Source organism: Pleurodeles waltl, chromosome 11 (genome assembly GCF_031143425.1).
Source record: "Pleurodeles waltl isolate 20211129_DDA chromosome 11, aPleWal1.hap1.20221129, whole genome shotgun sequence".
In the NCBI taxonomy this organism is placed as follows: domain Eukaryota; kingdom Metazoa; phylum Chordata; class Amphibia; order Caudata; family Salamandridae; genus Pleurodeles; species Pleurodeles waltl.
The window spans coordinates 86,229,812-86,254,874 of record NC_090450.1 but is presented as its reverse complement, the minus strand read 5'-3'; the positions used below and the strand labels follow the sequence as shown (position 1 = coordinate 86,254,874).

General features: G+C 44.2%; 1 protein-coding gene across 6 annotated transcripts in view; it reads left to right on the top strand.

Moving 5' to 3' along the window:
- The first annotated feature begins 83 nt into the window (after window positions 1-83).
- DLG1 (discs large MAGUK scaffold protein 1) overlaps window positions 84-25,063 on the top strand; it is a 953,275-nt gene continuing 928,295 nt past the window's right edge. For all 6 annotated transcript variants that reach the window (XM_069213151.1, XM_069213153.1, XM_069213149.1 and 3 more), the window contains exons 1-2: window positions 84-703; window positions 2,196-2,327. In XM_069213151.1, the coding sequence (XP_069069252.1) occupies window positions 685-703; window positions 2,196-2,327 (151 nt within the window). In that variant the 5' untranslated portion in view covers window positions 84-684. The remainder of the gene's footprint in view (window positions 704-2,195; window positions 2,328-25,063) is intronic.

The window sequence follows — 25,063 nt, the reverse complement described above, 5'->3', positions numbered from 1 at the left end:
TGACAAGTGTCCTCCTAACTAATCCAAGGTCACTACGCTTTCCCACCGCTGAGAAAAATATGTTTCCCCCTACCTGATTGGCTGTGAGCACCTGGGTGTCTCGAGCTCCGGTCTTGCTCGCCCTAAGTACGGGATAGAAGACGCCCGTTGAAGAAGTATTAACGGACCGTAGAGTTCAGTCTTAAATAACGGACTGCACAGAGGTATTCTGGACAGGTGCTCGCCGTAACCTGGGGGCAGCCCCCGGGCCCAGCAAGGACCCTCCCACTGACTCCTGCGGGTCATATGGTGCTGTTTAAAAACTATTTTCCAACAGTCCTCTCAAGACTGCCACGGACTGCGCTCGTGGCAATGCTGGTGCACGGACTTGGTTTTCCCCTCGCCGGTTCGCAGCCGTGAGCCTCTTACTGCTCGGTTGAATCTCCCTTGCCTCCGCCCCCACCCGCTTTCGTTTTTGTACATCTCTTCCTCGTTTTTTTTTTTTTTTTTAGCTTAGGCTTGCATTTTAAAAGGCGTGTTGGTATTTCACCGCTAACGAATCCATTGGGAAGACCTCGCTTTTTATTTTTTCGTCGTCCGTGACAGAAAAGGAGATCCCCAAGGCAACTGTTTGCACATTTTGGGAGCTAGCCTGGTGTGTGGGACTGTGGAAAGTGTCGCAGCGCACCTGTGGGATCTGCAAACATGCCCGTCAGGAAGCAAGGTAAGCAGAGTGTACAAGTTTGCTCTCTTGTGTTATGCATGGTTTGTGGGTATCTGATTGCAGTAAGTGTGCGCGATCGCAGCTGTCCATAACTTCTGGTGTTTGAGCCCGCAACCATCCCTTTCTTGGCCCCTTGACAGCTGCTTGGAGGCTTTGCAGTCCTACATCTGCATTTGCCATCACCTCCCCCTCCCCCCCCAAGTTGAAAGCAAAAGTGTACTCGTGGCTGCTCAAGGAGGGGCAGACCCTCTGTATGAGGGATACAGCGACAATGTGCGCCCGTGCATTCCTATGGCCTGTGGCACCCGCTTCCGGATTGGGAGGCTGGGAGCGCCTAGTTGGGATTCCTGGGCATCGATCCGCACGATGCCTGCTGCATGCTTAATCCCCCTCGTTTAATGCTTTCGATCAGACGATCGGTTCTGCTGCCTAAGCATGAAGCTATCGAGCCGCCTGGCAAGAGTTTTATGGCACGTCAATTCCCAGGACCTGTTGACGTTAATCTACTTGACTTGCAAATGTACCGTCCTGTTGTTTTTCTTCAGTGACTTGCCTTAACACGGCTCCTCGTTGGGTCTAGACACTAGAAGTTGATTAAGTGACACCACAGCTGCACGACATGAGGGGCGTGTTTGGGTTCAAACGAGGGGCATGCTCAGTCTTCGCCTTTCAAAACGTTCTGGGCGTCACAGGGTTGTTGGCAGAAAAGTGGATTTACAGTTGCACGTGTTTGCTACCAGAGAGTGGTCTAGCGCTCTTAAATGGAGCAGACGACGTGCTAGTGAAACACAATTTAAAATGTTTAATTTCAAGCCCATTCCGGTTGTTTTGCTCTCAGTTCCTATTCCGGTTGTTTTGCTCTTCTTTTTGGTACTCGTTGTTTCGTTTTTCCACGCTAGGAGCAGGGCTACAAGTACCAGAATGAAAAGCTCAAGTAACTACAAAATTCGAGCTCCCAACTTTACTTGTTCAATGCAGGAGTAGGTTTTCCAGCCCGTGTTTTACTTTTGCCTTCGGGGATTTGTAGCGCCTTTTAAAACATTCTTACTGTTGAATTCTGGGTCTTGTAGTCTTCTTCGTCACATCATAACATTGCACTACAAGTCCAGGCAGAGGAATGGGTCTTGGAAACTTGAGTTCTACAAGTTGGAAAGGGCTTCACACGCTCAACAATGTGAGGGTTTTCTTCTGTGGGTTTTGGACTCCATGCATTTTATGTGTTTAATGCAGTCACCTCATGCCATGTCATCTCTGACAGTTTCATATCCTATAATTGTCATCTAGCGGTCATTGATACCAGTTTTGACTACCTTTATTATTCAATAGAAACAAAGAATACATCACACAGGTTGTTTGGTTGTCAGTCCAAGGTTGAAACTGTTCTTGATGACAGAGTGAGGTGGCCGTGCTCACCTTGTCCCACGTGAATAGGACATCCACGCGTGTGACCATTTTACAGACTTGTATGACTGTGTTGTTATTTACTTTCCAGATACCCAGAGAGCACTATACCTGCTGGAGCAGTACCGGTCCAAGCTGAACCAGACAGAAGACAGGCAGCTCAAGGGCTCCATCGAACGTGTCATTAACATCTTCCAGAGTAATCTCTTCCAGGCTTTAATCGGTATGTCTCTGAATATGCCTCCTAATCCGAAATGTGACTGTTGTCTTGTAAATTGTGGAGCGGCAGATGTCACTCCCGTGTGATCTGTGGTCGTAGTACGGGCGTGGGAAGGTGTGAATTGTTGCCTATGCGGTCAGTGCTGCAGACACCCGCATGTCTCTGTTCTTCTGTATTACGTGTGAACTTTTTCAAAGAGGACGCTTTGTTTCAACCAGAGTACTGTTGATTAGAATTCAGTCTGTCCTGGCGATAGGCAATTGGTAGTTTTCTCGTCTGTTTTGGATGTAAGCAGGAAGGGCGATGGTCTATGTAGAAAGCACACGCGTTATTTAATATTGTTTTGATTTTAACTGCTTGTGTGCCGGCCTCTTTTTACATGAGCATTGCTCTTCCTGTGGTGTTACGCGCTCGAATAGCCATGCTGCAAAAAGTGATTTCTCAGAAACATTCCAGGTTGTTTGAGCCAGATGCATTGACCACCTCTATGCATATTCATTTATTGTCTGCTACTTAAGCCACATTGCCCTTCACAGGCCCGCGTTCATTATGTGGTTAATCTTATCTCTTTTCAGCGATTTGGTAGCTCGAGTTAAATTGTATTTTTGAATATAGGGTTGAGCGAATTAAATACATGCAGCTTGCTGCGTACCTAATTATATATATGCACACATCAGAAAAAACATCTATCTCCAGGTTGAGAAGATGGGTGCTTTTGTTTATGGAATCGGTTTATTAATAGGGCAAGAAAAAGAGCAGTTGAAATTCACCATCGCTAGAACTCGAACCCTGACCAAAAAGAGGCGTGGACTGTTCATCCTCAATCAGTCGCGTGTGCTTAATTGCGGTAACATCCCAGGGGTTCAACTGCTACCCTGTTCTCTCATTAGATCCCCAAGGTTGGCCTCCTTTGGTACAACGTTGCTTGCAATGGTGTTGGTTATTCAAATAGGTTTCCCAAACGTTCATCAGTGAAGTGCGTTTATGGTTTGTTGTTAATTGCACCAATCGTTTATAGTCATTGCCACTGGAATTATGCATCCTTCGTTCCGCATAACTATGGATTTGCCTAACATCTGCTGCATAATCTGCATATTTTACGAAAAAAAATGTTTTTAGTTCAAACGGATCAGAAGTCACTAAATCCTGCCCGCATAAATTCATGTGCAGTGGTAGACCTTTGTAAAGGTTAACTAGTCGTCCTTCAATTGCCTATTTATGTAGTTATTCATTAAACTGGTAGTACTGAGGTGAAATCTTTTCCCAGGCAGTATTACCATGTGAAAACATTACAAATACCAGGCACTGCAATCTTTATGGTTTGAAATAGCCTACTTTTGGTTTACCAAGAACGTGCAGGGGCTTATAATCCCACCCATTGCTTGACATTTGATGACTTTGTTGTCAATTATAATTTGCTAGCTTCTTACTTGATAACTTCTCCTTGTCCTTCTTGTGTTTGCCCCTCACCTAGAACATAGACTTTTACGATCTCTCTATTTGGTTGGCTTTAATTCTTCAGCTGCTCACTTTTAAGGAACTTTTTTTTTTTTTTTTTTTGTTACGCACTCCTAGAGATCACTTGTTAACCTTTCACTCCCCCATGTGCTTTTGCAGCCCACCAAATACCCACCACAGCTTTTTGTGTTGTCTCCCTCCTATTGCAAGCTGTTGTGCACTTCTCTTCCGACATACTCCCTCACTCAATCAAGCTCCATGTTGCTTTCTCGGTTGTTTGTTTCTGCTATGCCCACATGATGCGTCTCCTCTGTGCTGCTTTTCGCCTCGCCCTCCCTCTCCTCATTGTTCACTCCACCCATTGCCCCTCGCAACAACTACTTTTAAAAATAATATTCGAGATTATTTTTTTTGGTAGAGGGGAGATCAGGCATCAAAGCACTACTGGCCCTTCCACCTTAAAATAAAACAAATGGTTTTACAATACTTTTTCATATTATTTTATTGTCCTTTCATAGCTGCACATCCGTAATGCCATACTTGCGGCGTAGTACTTTTTTTTCCCTCTGGCCATGTTGCACAGCAACCTGGTGATGCCTTACAGCAGCCGCAAAAGATTTTGTCAAAGCAGTAGGTCCCAAAGGCGAAACCTGTTGACTTTTCCAATGCTTGTTAAGGTGTTCTGTAATGTTGCATTGTAACCTGTTGTGGTTTCAATAAGCGAGAATGGTGGGTGAAATCTACTGGCCCAGGAAAGTCTGAACTTTTGCATGACGGCATTCAATCATTTTCACAGGCAGTTCTGCTTAACGTCAGCTCACAGTAGATCAAGAGACACCTTAGTACCTTTTTTATTTTGTTGTTGTACATTACATGTTATTAGAAGGTGCAGGTTACTTCGACTGGCACCTGTCACCAGGCAGGTCGCTCCCACCATCTGCCGCGTAGCCCCCAGTGGGTTGAACCTCCGTTGCCGCTTTTGCCGCCTGACTACTCGCTCTCTTTTTTCTATTCCACTGAGCTTGTGCTTCTGTGCCACTTTGTTTTTTTCATTCTGTGCCCCTGTGTTTTGCTTTCTGTACCCCTGTGCTCTGTTGTCCCTCTCCCCCCGTCTTTTCCTGACGTTTTTTCCCCGGGTTTTCCCCTGGGTTTTTCCCTTGCTGCTGAGCCCCTGCTGCCCCGCCCCCTTCACTCCCATTGGCCGCCCCGCTCCCACCTCCCAGCTCATAGCTGCTCTGCCCTCCTATGGAGGCCGCAAAGCGGGCGCGCAGCGGACGCGCCGCTGGCGCACTGAAGGCAAGCCTGTCTGCGCCTGTCCGTGCCTGGACCGCACCCAGCACCAGAACCCCTGGAACCTGCACCCCCCGCAACGCCAGACTGCACTACGACGCAAGCACCCTCCACGCACTCAACACCAGACAAGACCACCCCTGCTACCGGGCCACCCCGAAACGCACCCAGGGGCCTTTCACCTGCCGGAACTGCAGATTCACCAGCATCCAACCCTCCACACCACCAGCCAGAGAACCCAACCACCTCCGCTGCATCCTCCTCCACACCCGCTCCGCTCGCAAGCACGCCATCGAACTTTGGGACCTCCTAGACTCCACTGCCCCTGACGTCGCCTTCCTGACGGAGACCTGGCTGAACGCCACCTCAGCACCAGACATCGCCATAGCCATCCCACAGGGCTACAAGATCTCCAGCAGAGACTGCACCAACGGAGTGGGAGGAGGAATCGCCATCATCCACAAAGACTCCATCAAAATCTCAACGAACACCAATGACACCCTCACCACCGCCGAGCACATGCACTTCCAGATCCACACCGTCCCCAACACCACCCTCAGAGGAACTCTCATCTACAGACCTCCCGGACCCCGCCCACAGTTCAGTGACACCATCGCCGACCTCATCAGCACCCACGCCCTCGCTTCCACGGACTACATCCTCCTCAGGGACCTGAACTTCCACCTCGAGAACAACAACGCCAACTCCACCGCCCTGATCGACAACCTCGCCACCTCTGACTCAAACAGCTCGTAACGACACCCACTCACGCCGCTGGACACATGCTCGACCCCATCTTCTCCACAAGCCCCCACGTCTCCTTCAACCACACCACCAAACCACACTGGACCGACCACAGATGCCTCCACTGCACCTTCAGAAAACCCACCGCACCCAACAGCTACCACACCGCTGCTGGGGCAAGGTCACCGGGGACCAACTGACTACCGCCCTCGCCCTGAGACCACCCACCGACCCAGACACTGCCGCAACCAACCTCACACAGTGGATCAATGACTGCGCCAACACCCTCGCCCCTCTCAAGACCTTAACAACCAACCACACTAACAAGAAAGCCGCCTGGTTCACCGAGGACCTCCGGATCTCCAAGCACGCCTGTCGGAAGCTGGAGAAGAAATGGCTCCACGACCGAAAACCAGACAACCACACAGCCCTCAAGAACGCCACCCGCAGACATCACCAACTCATCAGGACCGCCAATAAGACCGCCTTCAAGGACCGCCTAGACAACAACGCACACAACACCAAAGAGCTCTTCAGCATCGTGAAAGAACTCTTCAACCCCAGCTCCATCACCAACGACATCCTGCCATCTCAAGACCTGTGCGACTCCCTGGCCACCTTCTTCCACCGCAAGATCACCGACATCCACGAGAGCTTCAACCCCGACCCCCCCCCCCGCACCCACCACCGAGTCCACCACCCAGTCCACCACCCCTGCGACTACCACTTGCACCAGTCGCCTGACCGTCTGGTCCAGCGTCAGCGACGAAGACACCATCAAAACCATGAACTCCATCCACTCCGGATCCCCATCGGACCCCTGCCCTCACCACGTCTTCAACAAAGCCAGCGCAGCCAGCGCGCCCCACCTCCGGAAAACAATCAACTGTTCCTTCGAGACAGCAACCTTCCCAGAAAGCTGGAAGCACGCCGAGATCAACGCCCTTCTGAAGAAGCCCAAGGCGGACCCCAAGGACCTCAAGAACTTCCGTCCCATCTCCCTGATCCCTTTCCCAGCAAAAGTGACCGAGAAGATTGTCAACAAACAGCTGACCTGCTACCTCGAAGTCAACAATATCCTGGACCCGTCCCAATCTGGTTTTCGCAGTAACCACAGCACCGAGACCGCTCTCATCGCCGCCACTGACGACATCCGGACCCTGATGGACAAAGGAGAAACAGCCGCCCTCATCCTCCTGGACCTATCAGCAGCCTTTGACACGGTCTGCCACCGCACCCTATCAGCACGCCTCCATGACGCCGATATCCAAGAGAAGGCCCTGGCCTGGACCACATCCTTCCTCTCTGGCAGAACCCAGAGCGTCCGCCTCCCACCCTTCCGCTCCAAAACCTCTGAGATCATCTGCGGCGTCCCACAGGGATCCTCCCTCAGCCCGACACTGTTCAATATCTACATGGCCCCCCTCGCCCACGTCGCACGACAACACAACCTCAACATCATCTCCTACGTCAACGACACCCAGCTGATCATATCCCTCACCGAAGATCCCCACACCGCCAAAGCTAACCTCCACCGAGGAATGAAGGCCATAGCCGACTGGATGAAGGACAGGAGACTGAAGCTGAACTCAGACAAGACGGAGGTTCTCTTTCTCGGACCCACCCCATCAGCCTGGGACGACTCTTGGTGGCCCACGTCACTAGGCACAGCCCCGGAACCCACAGACCACGCACGCAACCTGGGGGTCATCCTCGACTCCACTCTCTCCATGACGAGGCAAGTCAACGCCGTCTCCGTGTCCTGCTTCAACACCCTCCGTATGCTCCGCAGGATCTTCAAATGGATCCCCCTCGACACGAGAAACTGTTACCCAGGCCCTCATCACCAACAGACTCGACTACGGGAACGCCCTCTACTCGGGAACTACAAACAAGCTCCTGAGACGACTCCAACGCATCCAGAACGCCTTGGCCCGACTCTTCCTTGATGTCCCCCGCCGCAGCCACATCACACTCCACCTGAGAGTCCTGCACTGGCTCCCCGTCAACAAAAGGATCACCTTCTTCAAGCTCCTGATCCACGCACACAAAGCACTGCACAACACCAGACCCACCTACCTCAACAACCGACTCAGCTTCCACACCCCCACCCGAAGCCTCCGCTCAGCCGCCCTCGCCACAGTCCCCCGCATCCGAAAAACCACCGCCGGCGGCAGATCCTTCTCCTACCTCGCTGCCAAGACCTGGAACACTCTACCCACCATCCTACGACAGACCCAGGACCTTCTGGCCTTCAGAAGACTCCGCAAGACCTGGCTCTTCGACCAGTAGCACCCCCCCTACCCAGCGCCTTGAGACCCTTGCGGGTATGTAGCGCGCTTTTCAAATGCAGTGATTGATTGATTGACTGCTTCTGGTTACAGTGACCTCTGTTATTACTGAAATTAAGAATATGGAAAGATTTAAAATGGAGCAGTAACTGTATATTATCCAAGAACGAAGTAACAATATGTTAAAGTGAAATTAGCGCCTATGATCAGTCTTCTTATGTCCTCTTTGTTTATAGTTAATCATAAATTACCATTTGTTTTTGAGATTGATAAACTTCGTTACTGATTTAAACATTGAGGTACTCTTCATAATTGCATTTTTGAAGATACCAGTAGACAAAATGGAGAGTGCTAAGGAATGCTGGTCGAACATGCTCTTCTTCATGTGTTTTACTAAATGAAATCCCATCTTGAACAGCTTGAAGGCGACTAGGTTGCAAGCACCATGGTCCACGTTGGGCCCCTCATACTTCCAACAAAATCATAATTAAAGATCGGACAGCTTTGGTGGGAACGCTGTAGGGTCTAGTGTACAACAACGGATCTTATCCTTAAAGGGCATGGTATGTGATGCACGGGACCTTGAAGTCCATGATTGAACACCAGTATTTAGTATAGTATCTGACACTGTATAATGCACAGTCCTTGTGTTGCCAGGCCGGTAGATCATGGAAGGCAGAGAACTACTGGTGTTCAGGTAAGCCCATCTAGGCTGTGCTTGCAAACCCAAACTTGAATAAGTCTTTAGCACTCCCTTTTTGTTGGCAAGCTATGTAAGGAAATTGTTTCCTCGGAATATACTCGTCAGCGTAGCCTGCTTCGGTAACTGCTGATGCTTCTCACTAAAGCTCTTGATCAAACATTCCACTTGCATTAATAACTGGCGAAGAAGGTGTAGTGCAATCTTGCAGGGTGAAAGGCTGGAGTGATGGATTCTGCAGTGTGGTTGAAACAAATAATTAGCAATGCTTTCAAAGTGTTTAGTGCCAGAACCTTAGTAGTTGGTGGGCATTTAGGAAGTGATGCTCTTTTTAGTTTTTGTCGCTGGTGTATTGGTTTTTTACACTAAAAGTTTTGCAAAGAGAGTGGCTTGACAGCAGAATCAGAGTCCTGATGTACCTTTGTTCTGTTAACATCTGAAAGCTCAATGCCTTGAGGTATGGAACGAACATAATGTAGAAATTGGATTTGCAGGGTAACCAGGAAAGTTATCGGGATAAAACTGGCTTGAAGTCATCCCAGACTTTTCTACAATGCCTGTTTGAAACGAACAATTGACTAGGGCAGACTAAGGAACAACATGCAGGGTGTCTGACATTGAAAGTGAGAGACAGTGGCATTATCTTAATCCGACTCCTTTCTCAAGGAGTTTAATGGTCGACGAACTCAGCGTGCCGTCATCGGCAGCAAACATTAATGTTTTTAGTTTATCATGTTGATGCACTGATGTACTCGGCTACGGATAATGCAGAAGAGCCGAATAACAATGGAACATGCCTTTTCCAAGCTACGCTTAACACCTACTTGACTAATAACAAGGGTGCTTCTATTCTTTCATTTTTACTGCCTCTACGGTATTTTGCCGTGTCAAGCCTGGAATGCCTTTCAGTCTGCAAACCTATTAACTTGAATGTTTTAAGGATTTTCACCAGCTCTTCTCTAATCTTTTTCCCATAATGAGAAAGGTTGGAATTGGCATTGCCAGAAGTAGATGTTCTTCCATGGATGGGGAAAAAAAGCGGTTGGGGGGAAAGTGAACTTGTAAACTCTCAGTAGACTTTCACATGAGCAAATCTACGCATGCATATTTGCTCGTGCTAAAATACAGTTCACACACATTTGCTAGGATTACAATTTCTGGGTCTACTTCTGTAAGCTCTTGGAAATTCATGAAAGCTAGTAATTCAAAGACATTTACTGTGGGTGCACTTTTGTGACTTTCTTTAAGAATTGGGTACCTAATTAGGTCTGGCGTTAACAAAGACTTTTTATTAAAATTCTATTTTTCTCTCTCTCTTTAACAATTGTCTGGCTTTACTGTGAGTGATCACATTCTGCTCTTCCACAAGGAGCATATTGGCACGCAAAGTAATTTTGCTCAGTGGCAGGAACTATTATGGCAATCAGTGGCATAACGTAACTGGAGGGGGGGGGCCTGCCTGCAAAGAACATGGAGCCCCCCCCGCCCCACAGACTCAATCAGGGAAGGTGCTGAGAAAGTTTGTTATAATGGTGAAGGCCTGGCAACTCCCACAACAATAAAATGTTACAAAAGCCATGTCAAAACAGGACATGCATTGACAAAACCAAAAGACTTACAAAAAAATGACAGATCGGTTGGCTTTGCCAGTGCTGGTTTACTTCCATGCTTCCCATAATCATGGAAATGGTTACACTGATTTTCCCATTAGGAATATCTTTTGGAAATACTAACATGCATTAACACATGTCACTAAATTACGCTTCAAACAAATAGCACCTAAACTTTCATAGTAGCGAAACGTTTTTTTTTTCTGAACATTTTATTTTGAAAGCAAAGAATCATCACTCTTGCTTACAAGCTTCTGCAAATATTTGCATCTAATCAGAGCATTTTGGGATCATTATACTTAGCATCATATTGTTAAACTTTTCAAACCTGTTAGTACAATTTTTTTTTTTCTTTTCTAGAACCACTGTCAGTAGTGCAGTGTAACCTTAAAACGTTTATTTACAGCACTCCTACTAATAATTAAGCCTTTTTATTAATGAACCATAAATACAAGTTCGAACAGCATTAATTTATGGACACACATTACCTCAACTGCAGACAGATCCCTTCTCAGTAAACTGGAAGCCAAAGGATTTGTACTGCAGGGGGTTAGGCCTACTTGTCCCAAGGACAAAATAAACATGAAAACCTGTTGCCCTTGACCCCAAACAAAATGTCCCAGACGTCTGGCTATAGGAATTCCACATCCCTGAAATTATAAAATGTTTATGCCTTTCATAGTTCGTGCAAATTAGAAGGATTCTATTTACACGTCCCTAAGTGGAGCGATGAAAGCTCATTAGCACCTATATATTTCATAAGTTTACTCACTCAAATAGCAATGAACACGTCTAGTTCTTAGGGTCATAATGGTGTTATCATTTTATATTCTTAAACAGTCTCCTCTCTGAACACTAGGGAGAGTACTTGCTCAGGTAGTTAATATTGCTGATCAAAGCCACGTTCCTGTTCAGTGTGCCATGATTGAATCCGGGTCAACCCTCAACCTTTGTATCCTGAAAATGTAACTGGAAAAGTATCTTCAAATTGACTGCACATTCCTTTGGTGTACAATCCAGGGGCCAAATAAGAATGCCTTCATTGCAAAGAATTCTTAAGTTGTGAGAGTGAACATTTGGATTTGGAACCTATCTTCAGAATCTTGATGGCTGTTAGGATCCCAGTTCAACTAGCATCGGAGTTGTTGAATCATTTCCCATTTAGTCATCTGATAGCTGTGTCCTGTGATATCTGCAAATGTCCTTTAGTTAGGACACTGTGAGAAGCGGGGATCAGATGATTACGCGGCAAGTCACATGTTTAGGGAAAGTTTTTTTTGTTGTTATTTATTATTATTATTATTATTATTATTTTTAAGAAGGCAGTCGCAACACTGCCTGGACACAGAGTCCTTCTGTGATGTCCTCCACTCGAGTCATAAGATCTTTCATAGCTTTGACTGGTTTTGAGGTAGATAAGTGTTGCTTGTTTGTGGACTGCATTGTGTTTCAGCGTAGTGATTTTGTATGCTGCTGATTGTAGACTCTGCAATAGTACTATGGAACCACGATTGAGGCACGGGTGGTGTGAATACGAGAGTACCCCTTGGATATTATAGAATATGTGCATTTTTTTAAACATCTATATGCCATTTGAACAGTATTTGCTCAAAGTGATTATTCAAAGTGCTATGTTAATCTAGCTAGCTATACACGTTTAAATTCAAAATTAACATTAGCCAGTTTAAAAAATATATATTTTTACATAAGGAAACTTTCTGCCTACCCTCTGTAGATAGTACTATTACTACTCAAGTCTGTGCAGATTACTGATCTGAGTCCTTAAGCAATGTGTTAATGACATATTGACCCTACTGCAGTCACTTCTACTCTTTAGGGTTAATGGAGCCAGCATACGAGAATGGGTGTAGAGGGAAGGAAACATACGAGGGATGGTAGCAAAAAAAAAAAAAAAAAGTATCCGAAGTAGCAATGGAATCAGTGTCAAGTAGCGACATTAGAAACATCCATGAAAATGTTGCAGACTTGGAAAAGGTACAGCATTGTTTTAGGTCGAAGTCTGCCAGACATCACCACTGTCAGGTTTGCTGACGATTTCTTGTGGACATTGTGAAAGCTTCTGTGGGAATGCTTTTCATATGTTTCTTACTATTTGTTTTGTGGCTTGTAACTCTCAATTGGTTACTTTTATTTTTGGAGTATTTATTTGCTTTTTGGCTGTCCATCTTGAGTTTGTTTCTCCTGTGGAGCGTCCCTTGTCTACTGTATCCTTTTGAGTACTGGCTTTCTGTAAACAAGCCTTTAGTTTGTCACATAAAGTGTGCATTCAATGACAGAGGTAAAATGTCAGGTTCTGTTTTTTGAGGGACCTTGGTGTATACATCTCTTTCTCTGGCTGAGAGAATTTATGTGACACAATAAAGATGAATTGTGCTGATATCATAGAATAGATCAGAATTAGAAAAGTACAGATAAAGCACTTTTTTTATTTTTTGTAATTCTGAAGTGAAGTAGAAACAAATATTTGAATATGATCAAAACACATCAATACAATATGTGATGACATTTATACACACTATTGTGTGTGCCCAGTAAAACTGCTTGTCTGTGCAAATTCCTTGGTCATTTCAATTGAAAATGTGGTATGTGTAATGGAAGTGCGCTACCAGAGCATGTATACTCCACAATATGCTGTCCTAGTTGGACTCTTGCTCCTAGGCGCGACTGCTGGTTTAGGGATAAAAGCACTTTTGTGTGTAGGCAACTGAGTCACTTCTACAACAAGTTGCAACTGTCAGCCAAGCCTCCGGGATCACAAGCAGTACCTCACCAAAAATCCAAACAGTAAAAGGTATTTTATGGCAGCCGTACGCATGGTACTCTAGTTTGCATTATCTCAGGGAGTCGGGGTGGAATGGAAGTTATCCTTTTATCTTGTTGGCAATACGTTTCAGTCACAAACAGGCAATGAAGGAGCTGCATGAAAGTAGGTTTATTGAAAAGACGTCAATCTACGGTAACATACATGAGCTTCAATGATTATGATAAACAATAAAAGGAGCATCATTGTGAAGATGAGTTGTGAAAACAAGGACCTCCCCCCCCCCCCCCAACCATCTTGCAATAAGCATGAAATGTAAACTCTTTAGCATAGAGAACCTAATGAGAGCTAGATATGATAAATCTGATCTGCTAGTACCATGTCCATGAGAAACACACCCTAACCCTCTTTACCTTGGAATGAGATCTCTAGGTCAGTCTCCCTGGTGACATAGAGGCTGATTTCTGCAGCAAGGTGAAGTGCAGTGAGGTGGCAACTGGAAGGAATCCCTCTGATTACCTTATCTGTATAAGATGTATTTATACAGATAATGTTGGACCCCTGATGAGCGTATGTTCCCAAACAATTGTAAAGGATGCAGACTTGTGGCAGCAATCATGCAACAATTCCCATCAAGTGTACATTATGTTCCTGTCACGCATAAGTGAGAAAGGGACATGATGTGAATATCTACATACATCACTTGATTATGACACTGATAGTGACCCCTTCAGAGTGGTATGATAACGCAAATCAAAACATAACTATAACTATAAACAATGGCAGCCATCTTGAAAGAAATAATAAAATTAACGGACTAAAACAGAGCAAGCTAAGTAGGTTAAAAGCCACTAGGTGACGGGGGGCACAGGCCTGCAAATCAAAGGGCTAAGCTAATCTCCTGAGTCCCAATAAAAGCTAAAATGGATTCACTACAATGCCACTCCACTACTCCAGTGTGTCCTTCCATAGTACGGCACACCACTCCATTCTACAACACTCCACTTCAAGACACAACACGCCACTCCACTGTCCCCCCCCCTCACCCCCCCCACACACACACACACACACACTACTACCATCCACACGATACTCCTCCACTTTACACACCACATCCCACTCATTCCAAACTACCCCACTTCACTTTACCCCACCACACTCCACTTAAATCTATCCCACTCAACTCCACCCTACTACACTCTATACAAACTGTACTCCACTCCAGTTTGCATCATCCCAGTCTACCCCACTGTAATCTACCCCATTAACATGTATTCATGCTGAACAGCAGCCACACTGGTGTACAACATGGCTAAAACACATTGCCAAAGCTAATTGCTCTTGCATAGTTGATACTACTGGCTTTGCCAATGCTTGCTTTTTTTAATGAAAAGTGCTAGGTGAGGCAAAATCTAAGCGGAGACAAGTAATAACACTACAGACAACCAAGTCATTAATTACTTTTGTATATAAGTTATTGATGGGTAGAAGTTTAATGGTACGTCTGAAGGAAGTATGATAAAAGTGGCAATGGTGTTCTCATCCTGTTGGTGTTTTCCTTTCCTTTACTTCACATTTTGTCAATTTCAAATTGGTGTTCATTTTTGACCGGTTTGAAGGTGATACGGCTTTGTTTGTGTTTTGACTCTTGCGTAGTGTAGAAAGGCTTCCTGCCAGCTGGATTAGCTTGGTCGACTTGTTCCATACTACATTGTTTCTGGTGAGTTACCTTTTGAGGCTTTTCTCACTCGTTATTTTTTTTTCCTTACATTTCTAGTAGTTGGGTTGGATGACTTTACTATCTAGGCTTGATTAGACATTGCACCAGAGTATCTCTGTTTGTAGAGTGTTAATGTGGTGATACTGTTAAATGTATGTTCATGTAATTTGAAAAGCTGCACAGGTGTGGAGAAGAAAATGTATTCCTGTGCAAAAATTTGACAAATTATATATTAAATCTTGAAAGACTATTTTATAAGTGCTGTTTTTCATGTGTAACACTTTGTGTGTGTGTGTGTGTGTGACCTGCTTCCTAGTTTCTTCATGTAGAGTATGAATCGTGCTTTAGATATTATGGGGCTCCTTTCAGACGCTCCAAACTCTGTGGTTCCATATTTTCGTAGTAAAAGAAAACCACACATTTCCTTCAACCATCAAATATTTGTTTTTCAAGCATTGGCAAATTCTGTTACAAATGTCGTTTAACAGAAGCAAAATCTCTCCTCATTGTTTTCTTTTAAGCAGTGACACTTGCTATCCCAATTTGCTTTGCTTGTTTGCTTGTACTATGCACTTCAGCTTTTTTATTTTTTTATAAAGGTTATAATTACAGACTGTCTGTATTTTCGTGTCGGTAATGAACTTGAAAGTCATGGTTCATTGATCTGCATTTGCCTTGGTGGAATTGGCTCTACCTACCTTACGTTTTCACACATTCATTAAATCATACCTTTACTAATAGTTTTGAACTTTCTAGGATTTCTCTCATTAGGTGGCTGCCTACCAGACGGCACAACTATGTGGTTTGCTAAAGATATCTTAGGGACAATCAGAAGGCTGACTTAGGAATGCATTTTGCCCCTCCCTTGCCATTGGCTTTGTGGTTTATAACTCACATTTTCCTGCTTTCCAGTGCTGGCTTTATTTATTTTAGGCTGTCAAGCTTGAGTTCGTACCTTCCCTTGCCCAAACCTTATTTACAGTATCTTTGAGTGCTCCTCTCTGTAAACAGGCCTGTAAATCTTGTTCTTATCTCTTCACATTTGCTGTACATTCAAATACCGTGGTCAAATGACAGGTGCTGTCTGCTGAGGGCTTTTGTTTACTTTTCTTTCTCTGACTTCAAAGTGAGAGGATTTATGTGACAGTGTTGCTGGATGCTTGGGAGTAGGAGAGCTATTTATTTAGTTTTTCTTGACAGCATTCAAAAGAACTGTGTAGTCATTCAGAATTAGGAACACAAATGAACAACATTTTGTTATTTCTGAGGTGTATTGGAAACAAATACTTTAATATGATCAAAACAAATCATTACCCTGGGTGATTTAATTGCCACTCATTTTCGTCTGTGCACTGTATAGTATTATTATTGATAAAACTGTATGTTTCCAAATGTAGTTGTCATTTCAATTGAAAATCTTTTGACTGTAATGGCAGTGTGCCGCCACACCATGAATACTCCACTCTACGCCACTCAACTCTACTCTGCACCACTCACACCACTGCACTCTCCCTTGCACCACTCCACATCACTCCGCTGCACTGTGCAGTTTGCGCCACTGCACGCTACACTGCTTCATGCTATGCCTCTACTTTACCCTGTAGCACTCTACAACAATGCACTCTTTACCACTCTACACCACTCCAGTCCACACCAGTCTAGTCTGCACAACTCCACTCTGTGCTACTGTACTCTGCCGCTCTGCACTCTGTCAATCCACTCTATGCCAATGTACTTTACTCTGTAACACTCAACTCTATGCCCTTGCATTCTACACCAATCCACGGTATGACACTTGCCTACTCTGCACTATGCACCACTTTGAGATTACACTCTGTGCCACTGTACTCCACTCTACCCTGCACCACTCCATTTCACTCTACTGTGAAATAATCTACTCTGTGACACTGCACTATAAACAGCTGTTTTGTCACTGCACTCTACACCACTGCACTCTGACACTACTCTGCAACACTGCACTCTCTCTGCCACTGAACTCTCTTCTACTCTACTCTGCACTTCTTCTCTTTACAGTTCTTCACTCTATGGCACTATTCTCTGCTTTGCACCACTCAGTGCCACCGTGCATTTCAGTCCGCCCCATTATGGGTGTTAGGTGTCTGTCCTCTTTAGCGTGGGGTGGCCCGGGGCATCCGCACTGTTTGCTTGATTACTCATTGTAATACAATGGGGTTTGTAGGAGGGGTACATGGGTTGGGTGTCATAATGGGGGCTTAGTAGGCTGGAGTTATTTCACACCGAGTTTATTTATAAATTTCAGTTTTTTTGTTTTGTTTTTTTTTTGTTTTGTTTTTTGTATTCACTGCATCATTTCACCATATTTACTCTGGTCTTTAAACGTTTCTAGCATTGGGAGTGCCTCCCAATGCTCAGATATTCGGTATTTGCAGAGGTCTCATGCTTCCTTCCTACGCAGCTCTCCTCCTCTGCTCAGTGCTCCAGATGCTTCCACAATTTCCAGCGAGGGAACGGATGTTGGGAATTCCACCATCAAGCTACATCCGTTTTTGCCAATATCAGGGCAAATTTGATACATTTTGTGGTTCTCTTGGGTGTGCTTGGTTGTGGCCACATACCAGTAAGGCAGGCCTCTGTGGGCTAGTATCGTCATAATTGACCATCCCTCAATAATGGTTTAGCCTATCGCACTTCCAAAACAAATGCTGTAAATCGGCAAGGTCTGTGTGTTTCCTAGGGCATTATAGAGTTTGAAAATTAGGGCTGGAGTGCCAGGGGCTTTCCTGTGCTGTGGTGATGACTCTGCTCCCCTTTTAAAAAAAAAAAAAAAAAGGAAGGAGTTGCTTCTTCTGTGGGATTTGCCTGTTGGTGCTGGGTATTATCAAGGGTCTGCCTTTTGGAGCGTTGCAATCTGTTCATTTGGATTTGCTGATATACTTTGTGTTTGGTTGCAGGCACTTCTCTCCAACATTTTGTTTCTTTGGTTGGGATGTTGCCATATTATCGGGTTTTCAAGGCTGGATTTTATTTCCTCATGAAAGTAATATGCTCTTATCACTTCGACTAGTATTCACTTGCTATTTTTAGGATTAGACCACGTTTGTCCTCTTTTGCAGAAAACTCTCCTGGAAGGAGTGTTGAGAGTGACGCCATCTGGCTATGTAAGTTTGAGGAAAGTTGAAGCTATGGGCTTCAGAAAGTATGACGGGGAAAGACTGATTCATTATTTTAGGAATGCTGTGCGGAATAGAGTTTAAAGCAGATTCCCACTTCTCATCTAAGCAGCAGGCCCTTCTCTTGCCTCGGTTTGTGAATATGGTCGAATCAGACTCTGGCATGCATATGTTTTCAGGTACAGTGTGAGAACCAGAGTTAGAAGTTATAAATCTGAGTCTGATCTTGGTTTAAGCACTGCTTAAGGTGAGCCAGGTCACAGTATGCAGGTCACAGTATGCAGGTCAATTGTGTTGCGTTGTTAATTGGCGTGCTCAGAGTGGAAAGACTTGCTTCAGATGTGTGATGACAGTGATCACCTCCCACACTCTTCTCCTTAAGTGGTCTCTGGAGGTGGCTGTCTGTTTTCCCTGTGCACATTGTAGCTCCCAATTCACTGACAGGTGCTGCAGCACCAGTGTAAAGCCTGGTTGTTTTCAACACCTAACCTTCTGATCTGTTTTGTGTTCTTTGTGCATGACACTGCCCTTTCACCTGAATTGATGGATTACAAAAAGAATGGCAGGGCTAGAAGTAAATCTTGAAATGCGAGATTTCAATTTCCTCCGAGCAATGAATATGGATCTATTTGCAGGAGGGCTTATTCATTTCTTCTCTCCTCGTAGCCTAAAATTCAAACTTCTCACCTCGCCCGCAAGCTGAGATCTTCAGAATTCACTGGGGAAAAAGGTGCAAGTATATCTGTGTTCCCACTGTTTGATTTTCATGGTGATTGGGTGGATATATAAGGGTCATGTTCAATGTGATATTAATTGCTGTTGGTAAAGTATGTGGTTGAAATTGTTTTGGCTTTTGTCACACAGCGCAAGTTTTTAGGGCAGAGATTCCTGTTGCTGAAGGCTCTGATGAATTATAAAATTTCCCGAATTTCGTCACTGTGACTAATTTTTCTTCTTTATATGCATTTTGGTAGCAAGCTGCATTTTGTAAAGTAGGAAGGAACTAATTGCAATGAGAATCTTCCTCGCAGACGTGGTGTTTTGTAGTCGCAAGGTCAGTGATTTAAGAGCTTGCTGAGGTGTGTGTATCCTCCAGGTCACAAGTTCTTACCACAGTTGAACCTTTCAAACTAGACAAATTGAGCACTTTTCTGATGGACAGTCTTGCGCTTGGTATTTAAAGATCTGCAAAACTTCAAATTTGCAGATGCGCTCTAAAACCAATGAAGTGGTATTGTGAGTTTAGGCTGGCGTGTTTTCTACTCAATAGTGAATAATGAGCAATACCTGGCCAATGATTCGGAGGCTGCATTGGAAATATGGGACCACAGAAGTACAAAATGCCAACAGCTCAACAAATCCATGGTGGATTCTTAATGTTAATCTTATGAACGGTTTCTTGGCACACTTAATTAGTAAGCAAACCATTGGGGGCGTAGCAACTGAAATCTAAGACTGATTATTTAATATGGTTCAGCCGAACATCTCAGCAGGTCTACAAGCTAGCTAGTGTTGTGAAATGTGTATGTTAGCCCCTTTGCTGCCAGGCCTTTTCCTCCTCTGGTGCAGAGCCTTTTTCTTTTTTTTTTTTTGGCTATTTGGAGTAGTTTGCCCTTAGGCCCTCATAACTTTTTGCCCACACAAGCTATCCATGCCAAATTTGTGTCCTTTTTTTCAACATCCTAGGAATTCTAAAGTTTCCCAGAATATGTGGGTTCCCCTAGAGGAGACCAAGAAATTATCCAAAATACAGCTAAAATTTTGTTTTTTTCCACAAAAATGGGGAAAAAGCTGCATAAAGCGTGTGTTTTTTTTTTTTTCCTTCTTAAAAATGGCATCAACAAAGGGTTTGTGATGCTGAAATCACTGTCTTTCCAGGTTTCAGAAACTGGCAGACTGGAATAAAAAATTAAAAAAAACATTTTTCAACACAATTTTGACATTTTACTGGGACCTACCCCATTTTTACTATTTTTTTTAATGCTGTCAGCCTCCTTCCAGTTAGTGAAAGAAATAAGCGTTAAACCACTGCTGGATCCCAGACAGCTGCATATTTCTGAAAACTAGATAAAATTCGGAATTCAACAAGGGGTCATTTGTGTAGATCGTTCAAGGTTTTCCTACAGAAAGTAATAAAAGAGCCTTTTCTGTCCATGTTTTCTATTATAACGTTTTTCAGCTATGGCAGATTTTTGAAAGCAATATACAGTTACGTCTGCTGGCTGTGGGGCTATATAGGACTTGTAGGTTCATCAAGAACCCTAAGTACAAAGGGCCAATAAATGAGCTGCACCTTATAATACGTTTTCATTGTATACCTGGTATACAGCGATTTATTTGGTGAAATTTAAAGGATGAAAAATAGGTAACAAGGATATTTTTGTAATTCTAAAACGGACACAAGATAAGATGTTGAGAAGCTGTGGTTATTTGCAGATCTCTGAATTCTGGGGTTCTCCATACCTGCATGTGAATTACAGGGCATTTCTCAAATATACCTCCCCTTTTTTTTTTTTTTTCTTCTTCACACAGTCTTACATTTGGAAGAAAAAAATGTAGAGAAAGACAATGGACAATAACACTTGTTCTTCTATTCTGTGTTTCCCCCAAGTCTCCCGATTAAAAATGGTACCTCACTTGTTTGGGTAAGCCTAGTGCCCGGGACAGGAAACGCAACATGGCCACATCACATTTTTACATTGAAATCTGACATGTTTTATGTAAAGTGCCTAGCTGTGGATTTTGGACTCTAGCTCAGCTGGCACTTGGGGAAACCTAGCCAACCTGTGCATTTTTTTAAAACTAGACTCTTTGGGGAATCCAGGATGGGTTGGCTTGTGGGGATCTCACCAGGTTCTGTTACCCAGAATCCTTTTGCAAACCTCAAATGTGGCAAACAAAACACTTTTTTATTTTTTCTACACATTTCGGTGATGAAAGCTCTGGAATCTGAGAGGAGCCACAAACTTCCTTCCGCCCAGCATTCCCCCAAGTCTATAGATAAAAATGGTACCTCACTTGTGTGGGTAGGCCTAGTGCCCGCCACAGGAAATACCCCAAAGCACAACATGGACAGTTGACATTTCCCCAAAGAAAACTGACCTATTTTTTGCAAAGTGCCTAGCTGTGGATTTTGGCTTCTAGCTCAGCTGGCACCTAGAGAATTTTTTTAAAACAAGACATCTGGGGGAATTCAGAATGGGGTGACTTGTGGGGCTCTGGTTCTGGCACCCTGAATCCTTTGGAAACCTCAAAATTGGTCTAAAAAACACTTTTCCATCACATTTCGGTGCTGCAAAGTTCTGGAATCTGAGAGGAGCCACAAACTCCTTCCACCCAGCATTCCCCTAAGTCTCCCGATAAAAATGGTACCTCAGTTGTATTGGTAGGCCTAGTGCCATCAACAGGAAACGCTCCAAAATGCAACATGGACACATCACATTTTTACATTCCAAAAAACATGTCCGTTTTCAAAGTGCCTAGCTGTGGATTTAGGCTTATAGCTCAGCCGGCACATAGGAAAACCTACCAAACCTGTGCATTTTTTTTTAAACTAGACACCTGGTGGAATCCATGATGGGGTGACTTGTGGGGCTCTCACCAGGTTCTGTTACCCAGAATACTTTGCAAACATCAAAATGTGGCCATAAAACACCTTTTCCTCACATTTCGGTGATGGAAAGTTCTGGAATCCGAGAGGAGCCACAACCTTCCGTCTACCCAGCATTCTTCCAAGCCTCCTGATAAAAATTGTACCTCACTTGTGTGCGTAGGCCTAGGGCCCGCGACAGGAAATGCCCCAAAACACAACATAGACACATCAAAATTATCTATAAAAAAAAATGACCTGTTTTTGCAAGGGGGCACCTGCGTTTTTGGTCCTGGGCTCAGCAGCCATCTAGGGAAACCTACCAAACCAAGACACTTCTAAAAAAAAAAAAATAGACACCTGAGGGAGTCTAGGGAGGTGTCTTGCATGGATTTCCCCAAGTGTTTTCTTACGTGGAATCCTCAGCAAACCTCAAATTTAGCAAAAAAAATCACATTTTCCTAATTTCTGTGTGAGATCACCACACCGGCCCAAATTTGCTAGCACCCAAATGGTCCCCTCTGTCTCCTGATAAAAATGATACCTAACTTGTGTAGGTGGGCCAGGTGCCTGTGACAGGGAAGGGCCAAAAACATATTGAAATTGAGAGGGAACCAAAGTGGGTCCAAAAGGGCAGTTTGAAAAAAAAAAAAAAAAAACATTTTTAGGCTGACAAGTGGGGTGGAATTGTTATCAGTATAGATGTGACTGTTTGGTGGTAGGAATTTTGTGGATTCCTGCAGATTCTAGAAGGCTCCATCACAAAAATGTAGGGAAAATGCATGATTTTAAGCAAAGTTGGAAATTTGCAGGGCATTGTGGGTAAGAAAATTGTGTGGAGTGGATGTGAAGCACACCACCCTGAACTCACCCAGACGTTTTAGTTTTCAGGTGTGTGTATGGGTCTGGTAGATTTCTTTTTAGGTGGCAGCGTCTCAAAGTCCAAAAAGTGCAGCTGTTCACCATTTCAAGTGGGACGAAATTGAGAGTTAGCCTTTCTCCCTTGGCCCAAATGTAAAATCAAAACCCCAAATAAGCAAATGTCCTCTTGCTTGCCATTGGGATAAGATACTTTAGTTTGCAGGGGGGTTGAAAGAACGTTACGCTCTTCAGTTGGGGTTGGGAGCATAACCATGCCCACTCCTCTATTTTTATTTTTTTTTCTTTCCAATTCCCTGGCATCTTGTGGATTTTTGAACCCACCCCCCCACCCATGGTGTGGATCGGGGGTAATTGCCCCATCTGGCCACCGGTGGGCAGAACAACTTTGTCCCCATTTACACACACACACACACATATATACACACACCGTTCCTAAGTGGTTTCTGCCCCTGATCTCCCCACCCCTTGATCAGCATGAAATGAAATCATTTCTCTTCCAGCGCGATGTGGGTGACCTCTGATGAGGCCAGCGCCCGATTGCGCATTGATGTCATCAGACGTCACGGGGAGGGGTCCTGGGGTGGCAGGGGAAGCGCTTCCCTTGTCATCCCACCCCAGGTGAGGGGGGGTGGGTGGCTGACGGGGGAGCGCTAGCGCTCCCCTGTGGGCTGAGTTCAGGGGGAGCTGATACATCCTCAGCGCTTGTGTATCAGAGGACGTTAACTAGCTCGCCCCAGGCACCCAAGGGGTTAAAGATGCCGAAGAATACCCCCGTTGTGAGAATCAAGGCATGTGTGCTTTTTGATCCAAAGGTTTTGTGGAAGTGTCTTAGCCTCGGATTAACTAACCTGCACACAGGAGGATGTGTTGTTTTTTTTTTTTTTTTTTTAAATTTTTATTACAGCTGCCAAGTCTTTTACCAAATTGGAACTAAGTGGGAAGAATTTCAATCCATATAATGTGGACGTTGGCAGAATAATTACACTGATTTTATCTTCTTTGCTCAGCATATCCCAAATCCGATCTCATACAGTGAGCCACTATGTGATAAATGGGAAAGATATTCATGTAGATTACATCTCGTGTGAACCAGTGTAGTATTTGTTTTAATTCCATGAGCCATTTCTGGGTGTGCACACGTTTTGCAAACATATTTGAGTCCATTGATAAAGAAAAATGTAATCTATCTTTTTTGCTCCCTTGCTATCTGCAACCAAACTAGGTATGAGCCAGACTATTTTTCTAAATTAATATGAAGTATTCTTTATTGGTTAGTTATTTTGAGATAGTATGTATATTAGATATGTGGACAAAGATAATGACATTTAAGCTGTTTTATAGTGTGTGTCCGGAAATATGCTTGCAAATGTGATCCTTATAGTTTTTTTTTTAAAATACTTTTTACAGTAATTTCTTCAGTGGTTAATGAAATTCTCAATAAATATTTGAACTAAAAGTGGTTTGTTGAAGTTGGCAAGTCTAACAAAACTTAGCTGGGTGTGTAAGTATTTATTTTTTTAACACTGCTTTGGGTTTGCATATTGAGCTCTCATGTGTATTTGCCATGAAACTGCGTGTGCATTCCTATTGTTTCTTACATACTGCATTATTGTGAAGTGGAACTTGTGATTTATCTTGCCTTAGCTCCACCCTAATGGTCATTTGTCTAGCTGCTTGCCTCTGCGTACGTTTTCAAACCCAGTATTCTTAAGTACCAGCAGCCTGCAGATGGCAGGTTACAAACATTCATTAATTGAATACATTTTGCAGTAGTGAAATGGAAGGCTCGTTTGACAGCTCGTAGACAGTAGTGTACCCCAACATCGTGAGGATGCACCTCGTTGGAGTTCTATAGTACTCAGTGTCGTCCATACCAGGCAGTCTGATGCTTCAGCTTTTCATTAACTTGTCTTTGACACTTTGTCTGATGGGCATTGTGTGATGGCTGAGAACAGTGCTTTAAATGGAAAAATAGAAGTGCAGGTACTCTGCAATAGAGTACCTGCTTGTTTCTGAGAAGTGCCGGTACTCTCCAATTAGAAGTATTACATTTTTCTTGAGATATGCCGGTACTCTCCCTCTCAAAATGAAAAAGTGCCGGTACTCGGTACCGGAGAGTACCGGCCCATTTAAAGCACTGGCTGAGAACATAAACGCCGAAATATCTTTACAGCAGTGGATACGTACTAACCATCACTTGCCTAATACTCTAAACTTAGATGACTCGCACTCAGAACACATGTAGTCGAAAGCAAACTGTGAATAGTTAATTAACCTCGCTTTGACATACTGAAGAACCATAGTAACAGAAACTTTCTGAAATCTCCTGTTGCTTTTTCGCTGTACCTACTATTTACTAAGAATTATTGAATTACAACTTTAATAATGTTTTCTGATTACGTGTTACTGCCTAGTTAGGTACAATCAAAGAGCAGTCAGTAGTGGACATGCAGCCATGTTAGTCTGTGGAGTTGCTAAGCATTCCAAGGCCCCCTGGTCTACATTCTTCTCACACCCACCA